This window comes from Acanthisitta chloris, unplaced genomic scaffold (genome assembly GCF_000695815.1).
Source record: "Acanthisitta chloris isolate BGI_N310 unplaced genomic scaffold, ASM69581v1 scaffold15795, whole genome shotgun sequence".
In the NCBI taxonomy this organism is placed as follows: Eukaryota; Metazoa; Chordata; class Aves; order Passeriformes; family Acanthisittidae; genus Acanthisitta; species Acanthisitta chloris.
In genome coordinates, this window is record NW_008673284.1 from 7,080 (window position 1) to 32,850 (window position 25,771).

The following is a 25,771-nucleotide window of genomic DNA, read 5'->3' on the forward strand; positions in this document are numbered from 1 at the left end:
TTTTGGCTATGGTAATATTGTAGTGGAAAGTGGAGTGGGAGTTTCTGTTTGTTTACTACTCCTGTTAGCTGCAACTGAAGCTTTTGCCCAGAAGTACCTTGGTTCTGTGTTCTGTGAAATATTAGTATTTGTTGTAGCATGGAGTAGATTTGCCTGCTCACCGAGTTCCTTCCTTCCAGAGGAGGTAGTGGTGGTGATGACTATTGTTTCTTCTTCACAGCTGTGTGTTCAGAGGCACCTGTGCATGAAGAGAAGTTTGTTCTATGGCCTCGGAGCTGGGTGCTAGGGAGGATGGCAGCTGCTCAGAGCTGGCAAAACCCCTTTATCTGCAGTATCTGGAGAAAGCTCTGCAACTCGATCAGTTTTTACGACAGACATCTGCCATCTTTAACAGGAGCATATCCAGGTACCAAAACATTTTCCATTTTCCCTTGGTAATACCAAGGAAAGACAAGACAGTATTATGAATTTAGTAGTGACTTGTTCATTATAAGTTCTTCTCCTTTAAAGAAGGGGAGGTCCCTTGAATTGTGCAGCCTAGAGAAGAGGAGGTCTAAAAAATGCTACTAAATTTAATAATAGATCTGTCATTGGCTCAGAGTTCTGCAACAAAGCCTTTTTGATCTCTCTGGTGACAGGACCTGATGGAAAGGCATGAAGCTGTGTCAGGGGAGGTTTAGGTTGGATATTAGGAAAAGGTTTCTGTCCCAATACAATTACATGTTTAATTTTATCAGTGTTGTGGAATTGTGGAGTTACAGAACAGATAACAGGTATATTTACAAACATGTAAATAGGTATATTTACAAGCACCTAATAAGACCCACGCAAGGATTAGGAAAAGAATAGCATTATATTTCCCACTTGTACATGTGAGGATGGTAATACTGTGCTTTGGTTTGACTTGATATTAGTTTGTTGCTCAGTTCATGCTTGTCAAATTAGATCCTTGGTTAAAGACTGAAGGTGCAAGTTGATAGTATAGCCAGGCTGGTCTGATGATTAACTACTGCTGAGGGGTTAATGGGAAATTATTAACAGTAAGATTTCTAGTGTGTAAAGTTACATCTGAAGCTGTCTCACTTCTCAAACTTTTAGACAAATGCCCACATACAAAAAAGTTGTTTGGGCATCTCTTTTGAGTATTTCCTTTCATTTTCACTATACAATGTATCTTCTTGCAGCGATGAAAGTGAAGATGGATTGGATGACAATCCTTTGCTGCCTCAGTCCGGGAATTCCTTGATGCAAGTTAAGGAAGAGCCTCCAAATGCTTTGCTTGGGGAGCCTTCTGGAGTGGGGAATTCTGGGATGCTGAACACGCATTCTCTGAATGGAGTACTGCAGCCAGGTGGGCATGCACTGGGTTGAATCTCTGCTTTCTTTGCATTAAGCTGGGAAAAGCATTATTTCTTAAGAACTGTATTTTTATTTTTTCTTTAAACAGAACCAAAGTCTGAAAAAGGGAGCTTGTATAACTTTTCCAAACTGAAGAAAAGCAGGAAGTGGCTGAAGGTAAGAATATTGGAAAGAAATGCAGCTATTCTGGAATCTGAGAGTAGAGTTACCCACCCGGTGGTACTGAAGGAGCTGGCAGAAGTGCTCACCAAGCCAATTTCAATCAATTATCAGCAGTCCTGACTAACCAGGGAGGTTCCAGTTGACTGGAAGTTATCAAATGTGACACCCATCTACAAGGAGGGCTGGCAGGAGGATTTAGGGAACTACAGGCCTGTCAGCCTGACCTTGGTGCTGTTACGGTTATGTGGTTATGCTGAGAGGTTATGGAGATCATCCCGAGTGCCACAGCGTGCACAGGATAACCAGGGGATCAGGCCCAGCCAGCATGGGTTTGGGAAAGTCAGGTCCTGCTTGACTAACCTGATCATCTACTATGAGGTGACCTACCTGGTTGTGCATATTGCCTGCCTGGACTTTAGTAAAGACTTTGACACGGTTTGCTACAACACTCTCCTGGAGAAACTGGCTGCTCATAGCTTGGATAGGTGTACTGTTCCCTGGGTAGAAAACCAGCTGGATGGCTGGGCCCAGAGTGTGGTGGTGACCAGTTAAATCCAGCTGGTGGCCAGTCAGTAGTGGTGTTCCCCAGTTCTCAGTATTGGGACCAGTCCTGTTTAATATCTTTATCAATGATCTGAACAAGTGGACTGAAGGCCCCCTCAGTCAGTTTGCAGACAACACCAGGTTGGGCAGGAGTGTTGATCTGATGGAGGGTAGGACAGGCTGGATCAATGGGCCAAAGCCAATTCTAAGAGGTTCAACCAGTCAAAGTGCTGGGTCCTGTCCTTGGGTCGCAACAACCCTATGCAGTGCTACGGGCTGGGGGCAGAGTGACTGGAAAGCTGCTCAGCAGAAATGGCAGGAGTGCTGATGGAGGGTAGGACAGGCTGGATCAATGGGCCAAAGCCAATTCTAAGAGGTTCAACCAGTCAAAGTGCTGGGTCCTGTCCTTGGGTCGCAACAACCCTATGCAGTGCTACGGGCTGGGGGCAGAGTGACTGGAAAGCTGCTCAGCAGAAATTGACCTAGGAATGCTGGTTGACAGTGGCTGAACATGAACCAGCAGTGTGCCCAAGTGACCAGGAAGGCAGTGGCATCCTGGCCTATATCAGAAATAGTGTGGCTCCTGGGATTAAGGAAGTGATTGTCCACCTGCATTCAGTACTGTGTCCAGTTCTGGGCCCCCAACAACAGGGACATTGAGGTGCTGGAGCATGTCCAGAGAAGGTCAACGAAGCCAGTGAAGAGCCTGGAGCACAAGTCTTCTGAGGAGAGTCTGAGGGACCTGGAGTTGTTTAGCCTGGAGACAAAGAGACTCAGGGGAGACCGTGTTGTGCTCCACAACTGTCTGAAAGGAGGTTGTAGTGAGGTGGGGGTTGGTCTCTTCTCCCAAGTAACAAGCAAAAGGATGAGAGGGAATGGCCTCAAGTTGTGCCAGGGGATGTTAGGAAAAAATTCTTCACTGAAAGCCTGTTGCAGGCTACCCAGGGGAGTGGTGGAATCACCATCCCAGGAAGTGTTCAAAAGGCGTGTGGATGTGGCACTTGGAAACATGGTTTAGTGATGGACTTGGCAGTTGTGATTGGACTTGATCTTAAAGGTCTTTTCCAACCTAAACAATTCTATTAGTCTATGATTCTATCAGTTAGCACCCTGTAGACAGTGGTGAGTGATTCCATCTTGTCATCTGACATAGATCATGGTATAGAAACACGTAAGCAAGCAGGCAGCAACAAGAAAATAGGTTGAGCATGGGTCAGGGCATTACCACATATACAGTTTTCAATGACAGTAAGTTTATGGTAAGTTTGTTCTCGTCTCAGTAGTCCATTTAGTTTTACTTCACATGTAGTAGTGAGAGAGCTCAGAAAGCTAATGTGTTTAAGGAGCTGCCATAAATGATTTAATGCAATTATTTAATGGAAAATCTCACACTGAAAAATAGGTGTAAGGTGCTACAGAGGTGTGATAATATTTTATGTTGCTGAAAGAGGCTTCCAGTGAATTCTTAAGTCTTGTTCTATATTTGCTTGTTTGCTGCCCTGTTTGTTTTGAGGTAGCTGGAGCAAGTGTCCCTTGCTAAGAAGAAGGATGTTTCCTTGTTTGTTTTTTTTTTCACAATAATAAAAAATACCAAAGAAAGAAATACATTTTACAGAGACTTCTCATCTTGGAAATGGAAAGAAAGAATAGTATATGACAGTGGATGGTGAATATTGTATTAGACTATGGGTAGAACAAAATAGAATTATAGTCTTTGTAGATGTGAGGCTTTCATTTTTATTCTAAACAAAATGGACAGTAGGCATTTCAATCTTGGTGAGCAGCAGCATTCTAGTTAAATTCCAGAGAGAGTATACCTTCAGAACTTGAATTAATTTTAGTACAGTGTCCATATTAAAACACTCTATTATGAAATATATTAAATGGAGGTTTGGGACTTGACTGAAAATTTGTTTCTAAGTTGAACTCAGTATAGAGTCTCAATGAGGATGAAATGGTGGCTTTATGCCATCTTTGGGTTTTCATTGTACTGTAGCCTTCTCTGTTTAGCAAAAACATGTTGCAGAGAGGTCAGACAAGACCCAAACCTACTGCAGCTGGTGCAGGTAGGAGTGGTAAAATAGCAGGACAAACTGCAAATGGGTGGGGAAGTACCTGCAACCATACATCAAAAAATTCCTCTACTGGTGTCTCACTGCTGGAAGCAGACAAAGTGGACAAAAATGATGCAGCTATCACCAAACTGACAGAAAACTACCTCTGCCCACATCAGAATATGTGAATTGGATTTGCTGCTACACGGTTCTGCACATCAGAAAGGTATTTTCCATTTGAGCCATTTTAGATGGAAGACAAATGCTAAGTATTGTTGGGCCAGACCCACACCCCTTTATCAGGTAAAGGCCAAGAGTGCTTTGCATAAATAAACAATTCAGTGCAGGGACTTGTGATTGTTAAATTAGTTCCTGTTTGCTCTCCTTAGAGTATCCTCCTGAGTGATGATTCCAGTGACACAGATTCACCAAGTGATGAGGATGGAGAGGAGGAAGAAGAATTTTCCCTTTCAAGGGAGGAACTTCACAGTATGCTGCAATTACACAAATATAAGAAATTGCATCAAAGTAAATATAGCAAGGACAAAGAGGTAAAAATCCAGATTTTTTTTAATATCCTTGATTTTTCTTCTTTCCTTTAACTGTGTTATTTTAACTGCTCTTGCATTTTTTCTTGAAACTCATGTTTTGTGGACTGGAAAATATCCTGCTGTTTGGTAGACTGTAACTGTCTAACATCAGTTTCAGACAAGGGTTATTTATGATGGCTTATGCTGAGAATCTGTTGGAAATTTATGTGGCTAGTACTGGTACATGTGTCAGTGCTCACTAGAGCAAATACAGGGTGTTAGAATGCAAGATTTGGGTAATATATATGAAAACTGAGATGCTGTGAGTTAAATTCTAGTATAGGTATTAGCTGCTGTTTAAGTGTATTTGTGTCACCATTGAGGTGACAAGTAGTAAGGCAATGTTTACAGTCTTGACTGAGAGTGTCTAGTTTTCTTCCTTCTTGTTTTCTGTCATTATCTGGTGTATTACTTGACTCTTTTTACCTTTTCTATTTTGTATTTACTTCTCATATGCTCTTTTTTCCCTTGTTATAAGAAAATAGTTTGATGCATTTCTGCATTTTTCTTAATATTAGGCCAAATTCTATGACCATTTCGATTATCATAACATATTTCTTCAAATTTTAAGGGCTTTTGCAGAAATTTTCACTGCTGTTTCAAATTGCAGCAGATGGTAGTCTCAGATGAAGGAGGTCGTCCTATTCTGTTATCAGAGGATGTGCCTGAAATTGAGATTTGTCTTGTTTCATATTCTTTTGAAATTTCTCCAGAGCAATGAAGAAATAAGTCTGCTTTTGTCCACTTCTTTCCTTTGTTTATTTGTGTAGTTCTAAACCAAGATTGTGTTAGCTTCTTGAAACTTCATAACTAGATAAATATTCATGCACCCAACTTTTGCACAGGTCATAACTTTTGTTAGGTTTTACACAAATACCTCTTTTCAGACTAGTAAGAAATAATATCCAGTGAAAATAACCAGTGTATTGTCAGATCAGCAGTACGTGATTGTGAGGGAGAGAAACACATCTGTCCAAAAAAGTTGCTTTATGCTGATGTTCTCACCTTTCAAAAATCTTTTATTAACTTAGAAGTATGCTTAGGTTTTAAATAGTTATGTTCTGACCCATACTGTCTTTAATTTGCCTGTTTATAAGTAACCTGTGTGTAGTTCTTCAATATTGTAGTTGAGTAATGTTGGGAATATACTGAGTTCTTTGATCATTCAGGGGAAAAATGTGTAGAGTCAGCTATATTTTTATTTGACAATCTGAGTGTTCAAATTTTTTGTGGAAATCTTTTAAATGCCTTTTCTCTAAACCTATCCTTTTACCTCCTTTGGAATAATAAAGTATAACATGTAGGTAAGTTGGGAATGTAAGCAAAACAAATAGTAGGTCCATAACTGGGTCTCTGATGTAGTTCGTTGTCTTACTGGGCAGCACCTGTATGGAACAGACAGAGCAGTATGTTTTGAAATTAAAAGTTTCACTGTCAGCTCTTCCCTCCTAATTAACTGGGTGGGCTTGGGCCCCTGGGTGAACTTGGAGGCCACCTCTGGAAGCAGTGGTTTCTCTTTGGATGCTGTAGTCCTTGAGAACCTTGCTAAACATGGAGATGTGCATGTTTTCTGATCTCTCATGTATGTCCAAGATCTGGGCTGTCTGTGTTATCTGCCATCTCTGTTTTTCATTACTGTGCTCACTTCCCTCCCTTCAGCTGCAGCAGTACCAGTACTACAGCGCAGGGCTGCTGTCCACATACGACCCTTACTACGAGCAGCAGCGCCACCTGCTAGGGCCCAAGAAAAAGAAGTTCAAAGAAGAGAAAAAAATAAAAGGTAAAGGCATTAGCCTGGTGTTTTTAAATGGCTTTTTAATGGCTGCTGTGGTTTAACTTCTTTGCTACATTATTTCCGTTGAATAAACATAAATGTTCAGAACTTGGTTTTGTTTGGAAAAATCTAGTTCTGCCAAAGGAAAAAAATCTCCAGGAAATGCTCTGGAAATGTTTTCTGGAAATTAGAGGGAACTCAGAATTGATGTCCAATATGAGTTAAAATAAAATTACATCATGTGACATAGCAGATGGAGTTTCTCAAATGCACATTTGCTGGGAACTGCAGTTTCCTTTCTTGTTTGAGCTGGCAGCAGTTGTAAATCTGTAAGGAAGCAGAAAGAGAAGGCTATGAACTGTCAATGTAAGGTAAAATCTCTGTAATGCAAGTACTTAAGTTCAAACTGTGTTTTAAGGGGGTTGTTTTGGTCTTCCTTTCATTTTGCAAGTTCCTTTAACTGTGGCATTTTTTTTCTCCACTAGTCTGCAGCATTCATAATTTTGAGTACTCACAGAAAATGTTTTTAATATCTGATATCGGTATCAATTTCATCTGAAAGTTGTTATCTGTGACAACATGCTAATCTCTTTCAACTGCTGAGAAGTTTGCTTTGTACCAAATGCTAATGCTGTTACCTTTAAATGTCTTATCTTTACATGTCTTTAAGTAGAATTTTACCACAAAGCAAAATCCCTTGCACCAGGTGTTTGACATTTTAACTTTCAAGGCATGTTTCCCTGGGTGGAAGTAATTGTATTTCACCCTTTTATTAAGCAAGAAAATCTTTCCATTGTAAAGATAACTGAATGGTATCAGAATTGGCAAACATGGATAAGTTTAGCTGTTTTGTTGGTTCTGCATATAAATTGACTAGGATATATTACTCAGGAAAGATACCTGACTAATAAATGCATCCCAAAAATAAGAAAACAAATTGATTTTAATGATCATTGTTGCCATGCAGGCAAGTTGAAAAAAGTAAAGAAAAAGAGGAAACGGGATGAAGAACTCTCTTCAGAGGAGTCACCACGATGCCACCACCACCAGACCAAAGTTTTTGCCAAGTTTTCCCATGATACACCACCACCTGGGTCCAAGAAAAAGCATTTGAGTATTGAGCAACTTAATGCACGTCGGCGGAAAGTGTGGCTTAGCATTGTGAAAAAGGAGTTGCCGAAGGTGAGCTTGGCTGATGGCACTAGATCAGTGATGATAGCAAGGAAGTGAAATAGAAAATTAACTTAGTGGGGAGTTGACACTTTAAAAAACAGAGTGAAGTGAGACCTGATTTTTCTGGTCGTCATTAATGACCTCACTGGTGTTCTGTAATCTGTAAGCAAAGTGTAGTTCCAATTTCTTATCACCAATGATAAGAATGGATCATCTAGTGCTTTGCCATTGCTTTCATTTGACTAATCAACTAAACTCTAGCAGGTACTCACTCACACTGATGTACAGGATGGAAGTGTAAAGCAAGCCAATATCTAGGTTTACCATAAAGTTCAGAAAATGAGTGTTTCAGTCATTGCAGTATGTGTGTTTTTCAAAACTTATTTCAGAAACAGTCTGGGGAGAAGTGTTTGTATTGTTTACAGGACAAGCTTCAGGCACATTTGAAATAGAAAGCTGGGTTCACTGTTGCCAGTTTAAGATGATCAGAGTGGACCTTAAAACCTGCTCTTTGGAGTTTATAGTTAACAGACTTTGATTTCTAGGAAGCTTAAAGCATGTGATGGCTGTATCATCTTTTATGAACTTATAACCCAAATAGAGGGTATGTGTAGTGTGATAGACATTTCTTCAAAAGACTGATTTTCATCATGCAAAGAGCATAGGATCTACATTAGTTCTTAACATCTTTGGGAAGCAATGCAAAATACTGTTTACTTCACTAATACCAATGGAATAGGAGAACTCTGCTTTGCCATAGTAGTAATTAGAGAAACAATCCTGAAAAAGGATGTAAAGGAGGTGTTTTGCATGCTTCCTTCAGGATTTGAAATACATTTATGTGTGCCTTCAGTAATTTAACGATAAAAAAGTCTTTTGGTCAAAATGAAGAATACTTGCAGTACCTGTACCCAATTATATAGTAGTGTGCATGACTGAAGTTTGCACATTGCTGAAGACTAGATAGTGATCTTTTAAAACTCTGTGAAGCCATTACCCTGTAACTGATTTAAAGATGGCATTCTTTTATAGGCATACAAACAGAAAGCTTCAGCCCGCAACCTCTTCCTAACCAACAGCAAGAAGGTAAGAGTTGGGGTTTTTTTATACTGTTACTTGTGCTGGGTGTAAGAGGGAAACAATCACCTCTAATGTTTCTTCTGTTTCTTACACTGCTGACTATACTAGCAGGGCAATCTAGGAGAAAGCACTGTCTGTATAGAAGTAATTTGTTATTTAGTATAAGGCTTTTCATTTTTTAGATGTGTCATTTTGCTATATTTCATAAGCAACAGATGAAATGAACAATGTGAATTTCTTTCATGAGATCTTTTTGGCTTTTGTAAGATTTAGTTTACACACTTTAAATTTACTTGTCTTTGACACTATAAATTAGTGACTTTGGTACACTTTGGCTTTTGAGCTGCCTATTTATCCACTGTCTAGACCTTGCTGGTTTATGCATTCTTGTTTAAATCAAGAGGACTCTTGTAATATTAAGTGTTTTGATTTGCATAAATATATGTAGGACCTGAGATTAAAAATAGGGCAGTTTTCTGCTTAAGTGATTACAGAAGCAATTTATCTCCTCATCAGAATCTTCTCAATTTCAGAAGCATTACTGGTGAGTCAAGTATCACAGGTGTTTTCTCTTCTGAAGAATCAGACTTGGTTATAATTGAATCTGATGCTGTTTATTACTGGCTTTCTTTAAAATCTGCCCATTTTACCACTGTTCCCAAAATCTCGTTTCTCTCTAGCTTGCCCATCAGTGCATGAGGGAGGTACGTCGAGCTGCCATCCAAGCCCAGAAGAACTGTAAGGAAACTCTACCACGAGCGCGTCGTCTTACCAAGGAGATGCTTCTCTATTGGAAGAAGTACGAAAAGGTGGAAAAAGAACATCGCAAGCGAGCTGAGAAGGAGGCTCTGGAGCAACGCAAGCTGGATGAGGAGATGAGAGAGGTACAGCAAAACCACAGATTGCTGATAATTAATCTGCTGAAGAAGCACAGAAGTGACCAGATAATTTGAGTTTGTAAATTCAGGCCATGAAATTCAGTTATTTGCTCTGTTTCAGTAATATTCCTCAAATTTCTTGGGTTATGTTATTTTTCTTTGTGTAATTCTTCTAATGTTAATGCTCCTAATGAGCTATGGTTGTAGTTTAAGAATACCTTATATTTAGTTTTATGCTTCAATTATGCTTTTATTTCTTGTGTTCCTCTCATTCTTGCAAATTCATAAGCATTTTGTGAAGATTTCTGCTGACTTTAGAGTAATAGACAACTTTTAATTGTGCAGCACTTCTTAGCCAGCACCTAATGTTGAACAGAGCTCCTGCAATGTCTTGCTGAACGCTGAACAATGATGATGTATTACCCATTGATGTATTGCATTTGTTCTGCATTCATTGTCTTTACTAATAAGTAGCAGAATGTAGGAGTCAGGTTGTCATGAGAGCATTTTTAACTGTTAAGTTCTTTTACTGTAGACCACTAAAATTCTGTTTGTGTTGATATTTTAATTTTTCAGTGTAAACAAAACTTCTAAACTTTATTAGATTATGGTGTTCTTTGCCATGATTACTCAATATAAAAGTACTTTTAATTTACAACAATTTTAGATTTTAATACAAATGTTTATGGAGATGTTCAGTGTTCTTATGTCCAACTAGTATCCTATATTTTGATAGAACAGTGATCTGTATAACATAATCTAGATAGATTAGTTGTTGATGTATTAATGAAATTTTAAATTATATTTTAAACATTAAACTCTTGTCCTGTTTTTTTCCTGTTTCTTTTTCTTTTCCTGTTTTTTATAAATGCCCTTCTCTTAGGCTAAGAGGCAGCAGCGAAAACTGAACTTCTTGATCACACAAACTGAATTATATGCCCATTTTATGAGTCGTAAACGAGATATTGGACATGATGGAATACAGGAGGAAATCCTACGCAAACTGGAAGACAACTCTACCCAAAGGCAGATTGATATTGGTGGAGGAGTAGTGGTCAACATCACCCAAGATGATTATGGTACGTGATTTGTTTACAGTCCTCTCCTTGCACTGTTTTGACATTTCCATTGCATATTATTGTGCAGACTTAACAATTTCAAGCACAAAAATCCTTCTGTGCAAGAAGCACTACTGTAATTGCGCGTATTTGTCTGTGTGTTAATTTGGATGGTTACTGCTGCAGAGCTCTAACATGGATATATTGTTTTCAGATAGTAACTATTACAAGGCCCAAGCTCTGAAGAATGCTGAGGATGCTTACCAGATTCATCAGGCCCGGGTATGTATTATTTGGATCCATGAAGTAGAAGAGAAAGCAGAGTAACTAGTAGAGGCCACAGAACCAGGCTCTTTCATAGCAGCCAGGTCAAGTAGGTTGATTTAATCCTGGTTTCCAGATTTGAATTCAATTTCATTGCCACTGTCTGTGCAAACAAGTAGAAAACAGAATATGAAGATTTGAGCTGAAGGAAGAGGCTCATTTTTTCTTAATTTCTGGCGGATATCCTGTCTTAATGTGAATCGTAAAGCCTTTTACTATATAATTTCTTGATAAGTTAATGTTTGTCATCTTATGCCCACTTTCCTTTTCTTGTTTAGACCAGATCATTTGATGAAGATGCAAAGGAGAGCCGGGCAGCAGCTTTGCGAGCTGCTAACAAGTCTGGTACTGGCTTTGGAGAGAGCTACAGTTTAGCAAACCCATCTATCCGAGCAGGAGAAGATATTCCACAGCCTACCATTTTCAATGGAAAACTGAAAGGTTATCAGCTGAAAGGCATGAATTGGCTGGCCAACCTCTATGAGCAGGTATCTTAGTACATCTTGCAAATGTTTAAAACTTCCAGGATTATTTATGTCATTAGAGTAAACTTGGCCAAAAGAATCTGCTGTTTTTAAAAATAGACTGATTTTACTCAATCTGTAATGTCTTTAGAAGAAAGGAAAATATTAGGTAAGGCACATACATTTCTCGATTGCTTACAAAATAGCGACTTTGAATGGGGCACTGAGTTCAGTATTCTTTGTGTGGGTGTTTATACAACTGTTTATCGCTTAGGTCATACACTGAGGAGACTTTTGCTGCTCAGAGTTGTATACTGTTTCAGGCTTGGGTCAGCTGGTAAGCTGCAGGCCGCACTTTCCTTGTGTGTGTGCCCAGTTTGCAGTGTGATCATGAAGTACAGACAGGCTGAGGGTAAAAATCAAACTGAGGTGAATGAAAATGCAGTTGAATCAATTATCTCTCAGCAGCAAATGTAAGAAACAATAAAGTGTTTCAGAGTTGTTACTGCTGTTCTCACTAAATTCAGTGGCAATTTAGTCCTGTATGGGTTAAAAAGCAGTAAAGTGAAGTTGTTCATTTATGGATCTTTTGCAGGGCATCAATGGAATCCTGGCAGATGAAATGGGTCTGGGTAAAACAGTACAAAGTATTGCTCTCCTTGCACATCTGGCTGAGGTAGGTAGAGTTTAGCTTGTTCCTGGGCACTATGATTGATAGAAGATGCATGATTTCCACATGTTGAAATGAATTCTATATTATAAAACTTAAATGTTTTAAAAGGTATTTTACGCTTTGTTTTCAAGTGGAGCCTTGGAATGGTCATGGGTGTGTGTCCATATGTGTATATATAAATAAAAATAGAATTTTAATCTATTCACAGAGTAGTATCTTCTCACTTGCACTGAATATGAAAGCCTCGTGAGAGACCAAGCTGTACACTTGATGGTTCACTGAGCTTTACAGATCATATGAAGCCCGAATTCTGAGCTTCATGGCAATCAACATGGATTTCCATATTTCAGAGAGTTTTCCTAGGGAGCCTAGTGATTCCTTAGTGCCAGGACAGACAAACAAAACAGAAAAAAGCAACAGTAGCTTACATCTTACTTCATGCAGACGTAGTTACATTTATTTAAAAAATAAAAGAGAACTCTTGATTGCAATCCAGTCACTTGCCTTAAATAGGAGACATGAATGAAGTGATCCTCAAAGCAGAATTAGCTGCGGTAGTGACCAAATGAAAATTGTGTGCATTTCTCTATGTTCCTTTTGGTACCAGTTGACTGGTACCATTGACCAAAATACTATAAGGGTGTGAGGAATTGAAGGTTCTCGAGGTCATCTGTATGGAAGGAATAACAGATAAGCTTGTCTCCCTGCTGCACTGCAGCTTGAGATTTTTGGAAGCTTACACAGGGCTTTACTTTTTCTGGCTCTCCCTTATGTGGGCCAGTTTGTGACTCCTAATATACTAATGGATCCACTCCGTTATTCACCAGAGGGTATTGTAATGTGATGTGGTGGAGCAAAGCTTTCCAATGCCACCTGAAGTTCTTTTCCTCATCAAAATGACAAAGGCTCTTAGTAATGGGAAGGTGTCAGCTCTCAGAAACAAAGGAATTTGCTCTTATAACTTTGCAGTTATGAAATAAGTCTTGGTTTAACATTAGGTCTGCTCTGTTTGATTTTGTATCATCCTGCTGTGCTGGGAGAGTTTTGCTGTGTTGCATGTAGTGCCCTCTCTTATGTAGCCACTGTCATTTAGTTGTTGTAAAGCTGTATCAAACTGTCTCTGTATCCCTTCCTCTCCACATTTTTAATTCTTTTTTTCTTTTTTTTAAATATGTGTATTCCAGAGAGAGAACATCTGGGGACCTTTTTTAATAATTTCACCTGCCTCTACTCTTAACAACTGGCACCAGGAGTTTGCCAGATTTGTTCCTAAATTTAAGGTAAAAAGCATATGCAAGAAACTTCTTTCTGTTTTCTCAAGAGCAAACTGTTTTTTCTCCCAAGTTCTTTGTCACATCTGGGTGCTTAATCACCTTGGAGTTTGAAACTCTCTAATGGGCCTGATTCTGATATTTTTTCCTGTGGTCCTGTTTTTTTAATGGAGTGTTCAATTAATTAAGGCCTAAAAATGTTCTTACTTTAATCACATGATTCTCATTTTGCATCAGCTTAAAGACACCTTTTCAGTGAGGAATTGGAGTGGGGCAGTGAATGGATGTAGAGTTCTAATGTGTGGGCCTGGTAGCAGAAGCAAGAATAGTATTTCAGTTTTATATACTGTCTTTAGGGTTAGAGCTGTGTTTTCAGTCATTCATAAGAATTTGATAAGGATTGATTAAGATAAAGATTGTACTTGAACAAACTCTAAACAGATGAGAGTGAGACAGAATGCAGTTGTAATTACAGAGAAATAGAAGAACCATAGACATACAGTCAGTAAATCAAGAAAAAAGAGACAACTGAGGCACAAATAGCTAAGAACAAAAAGATTAGAAAAAAATTGGCATTTTTCAGGTGTATTGTGAATGTGAAAACATAGTAAGTTAGAAAGCAAGGAACTGTCAACTACTGAAAAACAAGTTGCTTCCCTGTTCCCCAGTGGGGAACACTAGAGTATTAATTGCAAAGGAGGTTTCAGCACTGAAACAGTGCTGAAATTTTAGAATTAGACAGAAGTGTCAGAAGCTTTCAGTTACATTTGTGAAGAGGACTAGAATATAGTTTTAAGTATTTGAGTTGTTAATGTAGTAACCTTTGATATGAAGAGGACTTGATCAGGTGGGGTTTTTTAAGCATCAGATTTGCTTTTTTACAGAAAACAGTAATTATATGTAACCAGTATACCAGTAACATCAGACTCATTGTTGGAATGTCTTGGCTACTTAATAAAGTCCAGGAAAAAAAACTTGGAAGTATTACTAGAAGTAGTTTTTGATTTTCTTGATCTGGGATAGGGCAATATTAAAGGACTTAACCTTTTAGCAAATAGCTTGCTTTGGCGATCCCTGATGAGACAGTGTTGGTTGTGGTGGTGTTAGTTTGAGACAGCTATATGAGGAGAAGTTACACTAGAACATGGATTATTTGAGTGATTTGTATTTTGGGATAAATTGGGATTACTGAGCCATCAAAGCAACTGATGAAGAAATAGAAAGACTTCTGTTATTGAGGAGTTTACTTAAAAGAAAAAAAACCTGAAAATTAATCTATTTATATATTTGCATAGCCCAGAATAACAGGAGCCCTTGATTAGAATACTTTCTCTCATTTCCTTTGATCAGTTAATTGTATACAATAGGTGTATTTGTATACATTGTATAAATTTGTATATGTATACATTGTATACAAAGCTGTTTATGCTTTCTCCTTCTTACGAATGAAACACATAAAATGCTTCAAAAATGCAGTCAGGATGCTTGTGAAAAGATAATTTTATCTTTTTTAACTTAAAACCCAACCCGTTTTTATCATTATGTAGCAGTGTATTGCATAATGATGTTTGTTTCATCCATGGAACAGAACATGTTTAAAAAAGTTTTCTCAACTTATTGTCACGTGTTTATAAGTACAGTCAGTCTTTTCCAGCCAGTTTTCTTTCTGCTTCTGATCATACAAAAGTGTGTAGTCAATTCTTCTCGTAGTAAATCGCAGTAAATTAATTTGTTCAGGTCCATGGCAGAATACGTAAACTAAAAGACAAATCACTTTTTGATCAGACTGATTTTCTTACAAGCATTATTTTTTCAGAATAGTTGGAAGAATATTCAACTAAAGGCACTTTGTAACTTGTCGGTTGAAATTGTAAGACTTCTCACCATCTCAGAAACCAGTGTTCCTCCCTTTTACTCATAGCTGACTGTAGGCCTTCTGTCAAGCAGGAGATGGCAGTACAACGTTACTAACCACTGACTAGAGTCAGTGCTCTGCAAAGATCTGTCCTGAGTAGTAGGGCCCATGACATTTTGAGCTATAAATGGTTTACAGGTTTTTCTGGCAGTAGTACTTACTTTAAAATTCTCCTATTAAATATATACAGGCCAGATGTTTCAACATTATCTCAGGTCTTGGGGGGTGAGTTCTGAAATACGTAACCAACAGGACAATGGGGGATGTTAAACAGGACAACAAGCCATCTAGTCCTCTAGGTTTAACTGTAGCAGTTGAGGGCAGACCTCTTTCTGTGGTAAGCAAAGTTTCATTTTTAACTTTTAGAAAAGCCTGATTAGAAGGTGTAACATGCTGCTGGGCATTTTCAGATTCTCAACACAGCTTGATCAGGCCATAAGTTGCTTGATACCTTTGCCTGGAATGATCTGTTTCAAAGTATTTCTCAGTGCTTTCTGATTTTTTTCTGTGTTAAGAAGGGTAATTTCCCTTTTCATCATTTTGGAGAGAGTGGTCTGTCTTTGTCATTTTGTAGAATACCGAGTATAAGATTCTGGAGCTTATGTCTTTATTTGAAAATAATGTATTTGTTTTTGTACTGTTCCAGGTGCTACCTTATTGGGGAAATCCCCATGATAGAAAGGTGATCAGGAAATTCTGGAGTCAGGTAATACCAGCATGACTGTATTCTTTAACTGTCTTTGTTATTTGTGCAGAGAAAACCAGAAGCTGTTGCTACACACCATCTAGGTAAATGATGTGTGGATACAGAGTTCTGTTTCTTCATCCATGTCGTAGCATTTTCATTAAGATAGTGAGGTAGAAAGCTTCTCTTGTGCCGAAGAGCAATACTCTACAGGGCAATTCAAGGCAGTATGGAGTTCAGCTGAAGAAACTAGAGCTCTGTAAATAAAGCAGGAAGTTTCGGTATCAAGGACTGGTTAATTCTGTTTGAGTAACCTAACTCAGGATGCCCAAATCCTGAATCCCTGCGGGCCTGTCAGATTGTTCCTGATTTAACAACAAAATTTGGAAGGGTTCAATGCCTGGGTCTGGTCTGGCACATTAAGAGAAGCATCTGAAATTGTTCAGGGATTAATGGGCTGAAGTCCAGATCTACCAGTTGAATTCTGTTCTGAATTCTGTTCTGTAATTAATTAAAAAAGTCAGCTAGGGAAAATGCAGTAATAATGAGAAAAGATTATAAAACAGAACTCTGAAATTACAGTATACACAAGTGAACTTTTCACAATGTATTACATTATGTGGACATTTGTTTCTCCTTTTGTGGTTGTAGAAAACATTGTATACTCAGGATGCTCCTTTCCACGTGGTAATTACCAGTTATCAGCTAGTAGTACAGGATGTGAAGTATTTCCAGCGAGTGAAGTGGCAATATATGGTGCTGGATGAAGCGCAAGCACTCAAGAGTAGCTCCAGGTAATAAATTAACTGGAAATAAAATCTTTCTCTATATCAGCCTCTTCGAGGAATATCAAGTAAACAACAAGATAACATAAATTGATAGTAGTTAAAATTGACACACAGAAAATCCCTGAAGTGTCTAACCTAATTCAGTATCTGTAATAACTGTCTGAGACTGAATTGATCCATTAGGATTTTTGCATTTAGATTTTAATTTTCCAAATATGTAAATTGTAATTTAAAAGTAATTGTGGAGCAGAAACTTGTATGAAGTACAGGACACTTAAATAAAACAGTGTGAAATGCTGTTCACCTTCTTTCCTGGCTACTCATAGAATTCTGCCTGGTGAATGATGTCTGTTGTCTTGAGCATATATTGCTTATATTGGCTCCATTAAATGCATTATTTTGATTCCTTGTTCAATGGCACTTCCAGGCATGAATGAAGGTCAGAACCCTGTGAATACTGTTGGCTGCAGTAAAGCCCAATCTTTGTCATAAGACTCTATGCCAGAAAGTGCTGTTTGTTTTCAAGTAATGGATTTGTCTGTCTTTACTTCAGTGATTGCTTTCCCATAACCTTTGTCCAAGTTGCTGCTGTACACAGTAAGCTGAAGGCTGCTTTAGATGCAGGCTCCTTCTGACTAAAGTCTGTCTGTTCAGCATTCTTTGGAAACCAACCCCTCTATGAGAACTGAGAATGTGTAGCTCAGCACTCCTGCCACTGTAGCTTGTACACTTCCTGTTGTAAAGTCTGAAAAATACATGACGTTCTGATTCATAACAACTGTTTCTTTTGGGAAGTTAATTACTCTGATGGTGAGATTTTATTAGTATTGAAGCATTTGTTTTAAACTGAGTGAAAAGGTAATTAGAAAAACAAAATAAATGATGCATATTTCTTTGTAATTTGTGAAATTTGTAATTTGTAAAAGGCTACTTCTTCCTGTAGTTGTCTTTTGAAAGACTGGGGAGCAGCTGTAGTAGTTTTCCCAAATGACCTCCTAAAATTGTTTGGGAAAGTCACTGGAAGCAATTGATCTTAAAATACCTTATGTTTCATATCCTTCTACAGCAGTTTTAATTATTTTTCTGACTTCTTTTTTTATCAGTGTTCGCTGGAAGATCCTACTACAGTTCCAGTGTCGAAACAGATTATTGTTGACTGGTACCCCAATCCAGAACACAATGGCAGAGGTATTTGGAAGCTCACAAGGGTGAACTTTCCTTTATAACAAGAATACATGCTAAATATACGTGAAGAATTGAGAAACCAGTTGTATTTGTGTGGTTGTGGGATCATGCTTGTAGCAAACTACTGGCAAACAAACATGGGATCAGCTCTGGAAGGGGAAAATTTGGAAACTTGCCACACATTCAAATAAAACTAAAACTGAAGACACTCGAAGTTGAGTAATACCTAGATTACAGGATGAAATCTAATTCTTGTGTCTCTTCCTGCAGTTGACTGAAGTAATTGTGCTGTGTTTCTCACTGCTTTCTAAAGGGGTTTTGTTAAGTTGATCTATGTGGCCATTGTTGGGAGAGAGGAGAAGAGAATGCAGATGGAATTTTGTTTAATTTTGCCGTGTCTTACAATCTAGTAAAGTGATTCTGCTCATGAGGAGCTGCAAGGGTTTGGGGTCCCCAGTTACCTTGTCCACAGTAGGATGACTTTGCTGATCGACTGTTTTCTCCTCTGCTTTTAGCTGTGGGCCCTGCTGCATTTTATCATGCCAACACTGTTTGATTCCCATGAGGAGTTCAATGAGTGGTTTTCCAAGGACATAGAGAGCCACGCAGAGAACAAGTCCGCCATTGATGAGAGTGAGTACAGTGTGTAACTACTGTCATTTTTATATTAGAAGTGTGTTGCCTTTTCTAGCTAAAAATGGATAAATTTCTCATTTTTATATGAGAAATGTCATCTAAAGCAGAAGGTGCATATTGCGATTGGAACATTATGGATTGTTGTCCATGGTTTATGTCAAAGTTCATGTTTCTGACTGTAATGAAGCATGTGTAATGAATAGAAAAACGTGTAGTGAAAATGTTGATTTGCTACTTGTCTCCAGGCCTCCTCCTTACCAAACACAGAAGAACAAATCTATGAAGTATTTCTAAGTTTCTGCAGAGTCATCTTGGAGGTCTCCTGAGCATGTTACAAGTACTAGACATAATATGACACAAATCACTAAACATCTTTTGAGCTCTAGAAGAAAAGTATAAAAATTTTATTAAAAAAAAAATCTTCACAGGAGATTTTAGGGGGTAGTTATGTAAGAAATTCATTCTTTGAAGCAGATCTTTAGATTCAGAAGTTAAACAGTGTAGCACAGCACTCACTTAAAAGAAGAAAAATTAGCAGAAATATCAATTCTGTGCTGTAAAAACTCTTTTGAAGGGAAGTGACTGAGCAGTAAGGGACTTATTTTGTGGTGAAACACCATATAGTTTTCTTCTTTGATGAACTGATTGTTCCTTCTTTCCCATTCCCTGTATTTCAGACCAGCTATCCCGCTTGCACATGATTCTGAAGCCTTTCATGTTGAGAAGAATCAAGAAGGATGTGGAAAATGAACTGTCAGATAAGGTGAGAAAAAATACTTACCTGGAATGAGTATTACAACTGTATTGTCATAGCTCTGTTCTCTGATCTGGTTTATGCAGTCTTGTTTGTCAGTCTGCATACCTGAAATTTAATTGCAGACTTGTCATGGACCTTCAGTCTCTGGCACTGCATCCATCCCAGCAATGTCATTAGATGTGAATGTAACTTAAGAACCGCTAATTAATAGTATTTTCACAGAGTCACAGAATATTCAGAGTTGGAAGGGACCCACAGGGATCATTGAATCCAACTCCTGCCCTGCACAGGCCGGTCCTGGGAGTCACTCCATGTGCCTGAGAGCATTGTCCAAATGCTTTTGAACTCTGTCAGGCTTGGTGCTGTGACCACTTTCCTGGGGAGCCTGTTGCAGTGCCCAGCCACCCTCTGGGTGAAGAACCTTTTTCTAATATCTAACCTAAACCCTGCCACAACTTCATTCCATCCCTTGGGTCATGTCACTGGTTGCCAGAGAGAAGGGATCAGCTCCTGCCCCTCCACTTCCCCTCATGTGGAAGTTGCATATGCTGATGAGGTCTCCTCTCAGTCTTCTCCAAGCAGAACAAACCAAGTGACCTCAACTGCTCCTCGTATGAGTTCCCCTCTAGGCCCATCCTTTGGATGCTCTCTAATAGCTTTATATCTTTCTTGTACTGTGATGCCCAAAACTGCACATAATATTCAGGGTGAGGCTGCACCAGCACAGAGCAGGGCAATCACCTCCCTCGACCAGCTGACGATGCCTTGCCTGATGCACCCCAGGAGATGGTTGGCCCTCCTGGCTGCAGAGCACACTGCTGGCTCATATTCAGCTTGCCATTGACAGGGACCCCCAGGTCCCTTTCCATGGCACTGCTTTCCAGCATCTCTTAGCACAAGCTGTCCATACATCCAGGGTTGCCACATCCCAGGTGAACTTGCCCTTGTTGAACTTCAGATAGTTGGTGATGATGATGGTGATAGCCCTCTGATTTATCAAAGTTTCTCTGCAAGTCCTCTCTGCCTTCGAAGGAGTCAACAGCTCCTCCCAATTTTGCATTATCAGCAAACTTACTATCCCTTCAAGTCCTGCGTCAGAGTAACTTACGAAGTTGTTGAAGAGCACTGGGCCTAGGATGGAACCCTGTGGGACTCACTAGTGACCAGTCACCAGCCTGATGTAACCCCATTCACTATAACCCTTTCAGCCCAATCTGTGAGCCATTAACATTTTGTTAACAGTTAAAAATGGAAGATTTTTAAGCCTGATTAAGTTGACAGAAATATCACTAATGGCAGTGAAGGTGATTGATGCAGCAATGATTGGGTGATAAACATTTCCAGTTGCCTTTAGGAAGGATTTGCATGGGGTGAGGATTTTTTTTTGCTTGCCTGTACAGAGCAAGCGATACATACTAGCAGCATCATACTCTTCTCTCTTGTTGGTCTTTTAATTTCTTGTGGACATTAGTGATATTGGATGATCTTGTGGTTAACATGTCCCCAGGTTTTTGGACCATTGGCTAAGAGACATCTACTTTGTTCTCATGTGCTCATTAATTTCAGTGAACTTCCCTGTTGTTACCGTGGACTCCTGACACTTGCCACGGGCTCTAAGTGGGTAGCATTTTAACCATAGGGAAGTACAACTGCAGTCAGGTTTTAAAGCAGATCAGCTGCAGGTGTGATGTGTTTTAGTTGTGTTCACATAAGGTCTATCTCCTACATCATTACCCAAGCCTTCCAAAACATACCTATCGGTTAAGTTCTTCCCAGGATGGATCCTGAAATACAGATATGAATGCAACTGCCTATTGAGAAAGGGCTTTTTGAGAAAGTTACGTTTTCCTCCAGGTGTGTTTCCCTCAGATTTGTGTGTACTGATGTGATCATCCTTCATTTCAGAGATAGAAAAAGCTGAATCTTCATTATTGTTTTGCAGATTGAAATTCTTATGTACTGCCAGCAGACAAGTCGACAGAAGCTGTTGTACCAAGCTCTGAAGAACAAAATATCCATTGATGACCTCCTGCAGTCATCAATGGGCACTACTCAGCAAGCACAGACCACCACTAGTAGTCTCATGAATCTAGTCATGCAGTTCAGGAAGGTAAGGCTATTCTAGATAATAATTTTTTAAAGTATAATCATTATTTAGCACAGAGTGAAAATACATCTTCTAGAAAACACCATATAAAAAGAGATTCTGGCATGGGCAAGCAGATTTGCATGCAGGTCAGTTGTGTGTGGGATGCAGTGTAGCGTGATGTTGGGAGTAGGAGAGCTTTAGCCAAATGGTGCATGCATCTGCCAACTGGTTTGGTTACAAATTGGTTGTTGAAGGAGGTCATTCATTTGGGAAGAAGAAGCAGCAGCTCTTCACATAAGCTCCGTTATGTGAGTAGGAAAAGATATGCTGTCATATTCAAATTTGAGCAGATACTGAAATAGCCGTGGAATATTAACCACTACCAAAGTTTTAGTGATCAGTAGTCATAGTTGATTTAAGATGTAAATGCCACGTCAAACTAGATTAATTCCTACTGGCATTTGCCATGCTTGCTTTCTTACAGGTGTGCAATCACCCAGAGCTGTTTGAGCGACAAGAAACTTGGTCTCCATTTCACATCTCCCTAAAGCCATACCAGATTTCCAAGTTCATCTACCGTCACGGACAGATCAGGGTCTTTAACCACTCACGGGACAGGCAAGCCTATTCCCCTTCCTCTTCAGCTTAGCCTATTTAGTATGACTTAGATTTATTTTAGCTTTAAGTGCTAATTAACTCCCTTACCTGATGTAATTAAATGACACTGGCTGAGCAGTGCATTCCTAGTTTCCTTCCAGTCATTCAGCTGTTAAACATCTGATATCGATGCTCTTTCTTGGTAGAATCCTAATCATAGAATATCCCTTTGAAGAAGAAAGTCAGAAAAAGGAATTTAGGGTTGTTGCTGATGATGGATGGTAGAATTAAGCTTTAGAAGAATTCTTAAAATCAAAAAACTCCACCTGGTTTCTCGTCAGCGAGTTTTCATGTGTAAGGAAGCTATCAGTATGTGTCTGTTGGTATATCGTGAGCATCTGCTAATGCCTTGACAGCTCTTAAACCTTACATTGGATGAATAAAATATGCCCAAGTGCAGTTTGCTGTTTCTCCAACTGTGGCAATTTTTGATTAATTTTGTTTGCACTGAGTTATGAGAAATGCTCAGGGAAGAAATGAGAAAGACATATCTGAAGATGAGACTAACTGATAATATGTTCTACAGCATCTTATGCAGTTCCAGAGCAATGGTGTGTCTCAGTGTCAAATTAGCAGCAGATGCATGTGGGTCTTTTCTCCTACTGCCATGAAATTTTGGATACTCAGAGTACTGAAATCCTTAAAATGAAGAAGTGAGCGTTTGCTCTGTATCTTTTGACTGATTGTGTGATTGCACTTTGTATGTGGTAACACCTTAGTTACTTTGTTTTGTTTTAATTTTCAGGTGGTTACGGGTTTTACTTTCGCCATTTGCACCAGACCACATCCAGGAGTCTGTCTTCCATAGGAAGGGTAGGTTCTCAGTCCTGGAAAGCAGGTTGGGTTGCACACTTTCATGTGATGTTGTAATATATGTCTTTACTCAGGGGGAAGGACTTGAGAGGTCAGAGTAATGAATATGCTGAGATAATCTTACCAGAACTTGTTAGAATTTTTTAAGCATTTGTACTTGTACATATATTTCACTTGCTCAGTGAGGAAAGGATGGAAACCAGCTAGAAGAGTATTTAGTGGACAGCTTGACATTTAATTACTGCTTAATCCTACTGCAGCATCTTGTTCCATTCCTTCTGTCTTGTTTTAACCTGCTTCAAGAGATTAGTGCTGCCTTTTTAGTTTAATGTAAATTTTTCAGACTCAATTCAGAGAAGTCTTGGATTAATTTCAGAGCATTCTGTGTTGTATCTTAAACTGCCAACTTCTCTTTCAACTGAAAAACAGATGAGATGCAAGTGGCCCAGGGTCTAATCAGTGAGCAAAACCCCCACATAAGCTGCCTATATTGGCAGATACATTTTATTATTATAGATGATTGAATTGATTTATTTTTCCAAAAGAGTTAATTAGATCACTCAGCTGCTGGGATGGGAAAAATTTCAGGAGCAAAAACAAGAGATTACTGCATGACTGTGTAATCTATTAGCATAGACCTGTTCAACTATGCAAAACCCTTTTCAGGTAAGAACCACCAGATGCAGCTGCAGGAATCTGTACTTGTCTGTAACTTTCTAAGTTCTGTATGTCTTGCAGATTATTCTGGTTTCTGTTTGTTTTGGTATTGATAATGGACTTTTTCTTGGAGACCCTATTTGGCATGCCATGACAGAAAAATAATTTTGGGAATAAAACTTTTGTGAAAAAGTTAAAAAATGAAAAGATATAAATGGTGTTGGGGCTATGCAGAGCACATGGGTGGACCTGGAAGGCTTTCTTCATTACCAGTGAAGCTCCTCTGCCCCCCACCCTTCACTGCAGTGTATCCATCATATACATATCCCCATACTCACATTTCTCTGCCAATTCCTGCATCTCCTTCCAGCTTGGTTAACTGACTGGCTGGATGAGAGGGAGCACGAGTGGCAGACATCCTGAGCTATGTGTGTTCTGGTCAGCTGTCTGGCAGATATGTGTTCAGATTTCGGAACATGCACACTGCCTGTTGATTTGTAGTAGGCCAAACAAATCTCTTTACTGGCTGCATTTGGGCCTAGAACATATTTGACTTTCTTGGTAAATGCCCTTCTCTTGCCCAAACTGGAAAGTTAACTGGAACGTGAAGTCAGGCAACAGAGATTCAGATTAAATGTTCAGTATTTCTAAAAGATCTAGGTTAAATTAGGATCTCCTGTTTATTCACTTAGAGTTGTCCTATGTCAGAGAATGTGTATCTCAAATTGATAAAGTTTTGTTTTCAGCTCTGTGTGTCTGTGAAATGTGTTGGCCTAACTTCAGTGTTTCTGTGGCATAGGTATCAATGAAGAAAGCTGTTTTTCTTTCCTCCGGTTTATTGATGTCTCTCCAGCAGAAATGGCAAACTTTATGAATCAGGGACATTTAGCCAGGTGAGGACAACTTTTTTTTTCCTCCTCCTCTCTTAGTAATTACAGGAAAAGTGCAGGTTTATTCTCTGTAAACCTGCATTTCCTGTGCCTGCTAATATTAGAATTTATCTATCTAATATTACAGCAACTTCTAGAGTGTTCCTCCAGGTATAGGGCACCATTATGCAAAGCAATTTTTATGCCTCTGTCAAAAGAAAACCTCCCCCATACTAGCCACTGTGAAGAAAGTTAACTCTACTTCAGCCCAAACCAGCACAACATTGTAATACACAGGATGGTCAAAGGGCAACAGGAGAGTTTGCTTAGGATCACACTGTAGGTTGCTGCATTATCAAGCACAAACTCCAGGCTTTTGAAGGCCAGTTTATTGCAGTGCTTACCAGTTACAGTTGAGCTTATGTTTTAACACATATGGAATAAGCTTGTGCTGTGATAGTTGTTCTTCAGCCCCGAGCCATATTGTCTGCTCTCTACCTGTCCTATTTTTAATATGGAATAGAATTCCAAGGTGTAGGCTTAGAACTGTGAACTGTGTTATCTTGGAAAGGGAGGTGATCTGTTTAAGTTATAGTGTACTCTGTAATGGACAATACTCTGACTGAAGTTAGATAGTGACTGTAAGAAATTTAAGTTTAAAAGCAAGTCTTTATTAATAAATAGAGATGTTTTGCTTAGGGCTTTGTAGGTGTAATATTCTTTTATTGTGGTTATTTTGGACTACTGTTTCTTGACTGCATTTCAGTAACATAATACAAATTTCTCTTGTTGTATCTGAATGGTCTTTGTGATAAGTTCTGCATTCATTACACAGATTGTTATGAGTAATTTGTATATGGAGCAATTTACAGAGCAGTCAGAGTGCAGTTTTAAACAGTAGTGGCCAACTTGGGCTTGACCCTTTTAGATGAAGTACTTCAAAATGCATTCTGATTTAATCACTTAGATTCTGTTATGCCATCTTAGAAAAAAATGAAGAGTAACATAATTGGAAGATGTCTAGCAACAATTTTTTTTTTGAATCGGGACACTGTAAGCCTGAAATTATGAAAAAAACATTTCTGTCGAATAGAATTATGTTGACTGTATACTCAAACCTTTCTTTCACAAGGCAGTGAAAAAATGAATCTACTGTGTTCTGTTTCAGGTGGTTAGCTCTTTTCCTGTCTCTGAAAGCATCCTACAGGCTCCATCACATGCGCTGCTGGATGGAGACTGAAGAGGAGAAAGAGCAGGGGTCATGTTTTCTGAGGAACAGGGATTTCTTGCTTGATGTAAATTTCCCACTGTCTTTCC

The 25,771-nt window shown here is 38.9% G+C and overlaps 1 protein-coding gene across 1 annotated transcript in view; it reads left to right on the forward strand.

Moving 5' to 3' along the window:
- The first annotated feature begins 218 nt into the window (after positions 1 to 218).
- Positions 219 to 25,771, forward strand: part of INO80 (INO80 complex subunit) — a 55,776-nt gene continuing 30,223 nt past the window's right edge. The window contains exons 1-23 of the mRNA XM_009074895.1: positions 219 to 406; positions 1,185 to 1,351; positions 1,448 to 1,515; positions 4,508 to 4,669; positions 6,368 to 6,488; positions 7,450 to 7,664; positions 8,688 to 8,741; positions 9,416 to 9,619; positions 10,497 to 10,692; positions 10,886 to 10,953; positions 11,274 to 11,483; positions 12,055 to 12,135; positions 13,317 to 13,412; positions 15,965 to 16,024; positions 16,655 to 16,797; positions 17,895 to 17,979; positions 18,492 to 18,609; positions 19,290 to 19,375; positions 21,312 to 21,479; positions 21,943 to 22,076; positions 22,861 to 22,928; positions 24,385 to 24,478; positions 25,623 to 25,771. The exon at positions 25,623 to 25,771 is cut by the window's right edge and continues 32 nt beyond it. Of these exons, the coding sequence (XP_009073143.1) occupies positions 264 to 406; positions 1,185 to 1,351; positions 1,448 to 1,515; positions 4,508 to 4,669; positions 6,368 to 6,488; positions 7,450 to 7,664; positions 8,688 to 8,741; positions 9,416 to 9,619; positions 10,497 to 10,692; positions 10,886 to 10,953; positions 11,274 to 11,483; positions 12,055 to 12,135; positions 13,317 to 13,412; positions 15,965 to 16,024; positions 16,655 to 16,797; positions 17,895 to 17,979; positions 18,492 to 18,609; positions 19,290 to 19,375; positions 21,312 to 21,479; positions 21,943 to 22,076; positions 22,861 to 22,928; positions 24,385 to 24,478; positions 25,623 to 25,771 (2,890 nt within the window). The 5' untranslated portion in view covers positions 219 to 263. The remainder of the gene's footprint in view (positions 407 to 1,184; positions 1,352 to 1,447; positions 1,516 to 4,507; positions 4,670 to 6,367; positions 6,489 to 7,449; positions 7,665 to 8,687; positions 8,742 to 9,415; positions 9,620 to 10,496; positions 10,693 to 10,885; positions 10,954 to 11,273; positions 11,484 to 12,054; positions 12,136 to 13,316; positions 13,413 to 15,964; positions 16,025 to 16,654; positions 16,798 to 17,894; positions 17,980 to 18,491; positions 18,610 to 19,289; positions 19,376 to 21,311; positions 21,480 to 21,942; positions 22,077 to 22,860; positions 22,929 to 24,384; positions 24,479 to 25,622) is intronic.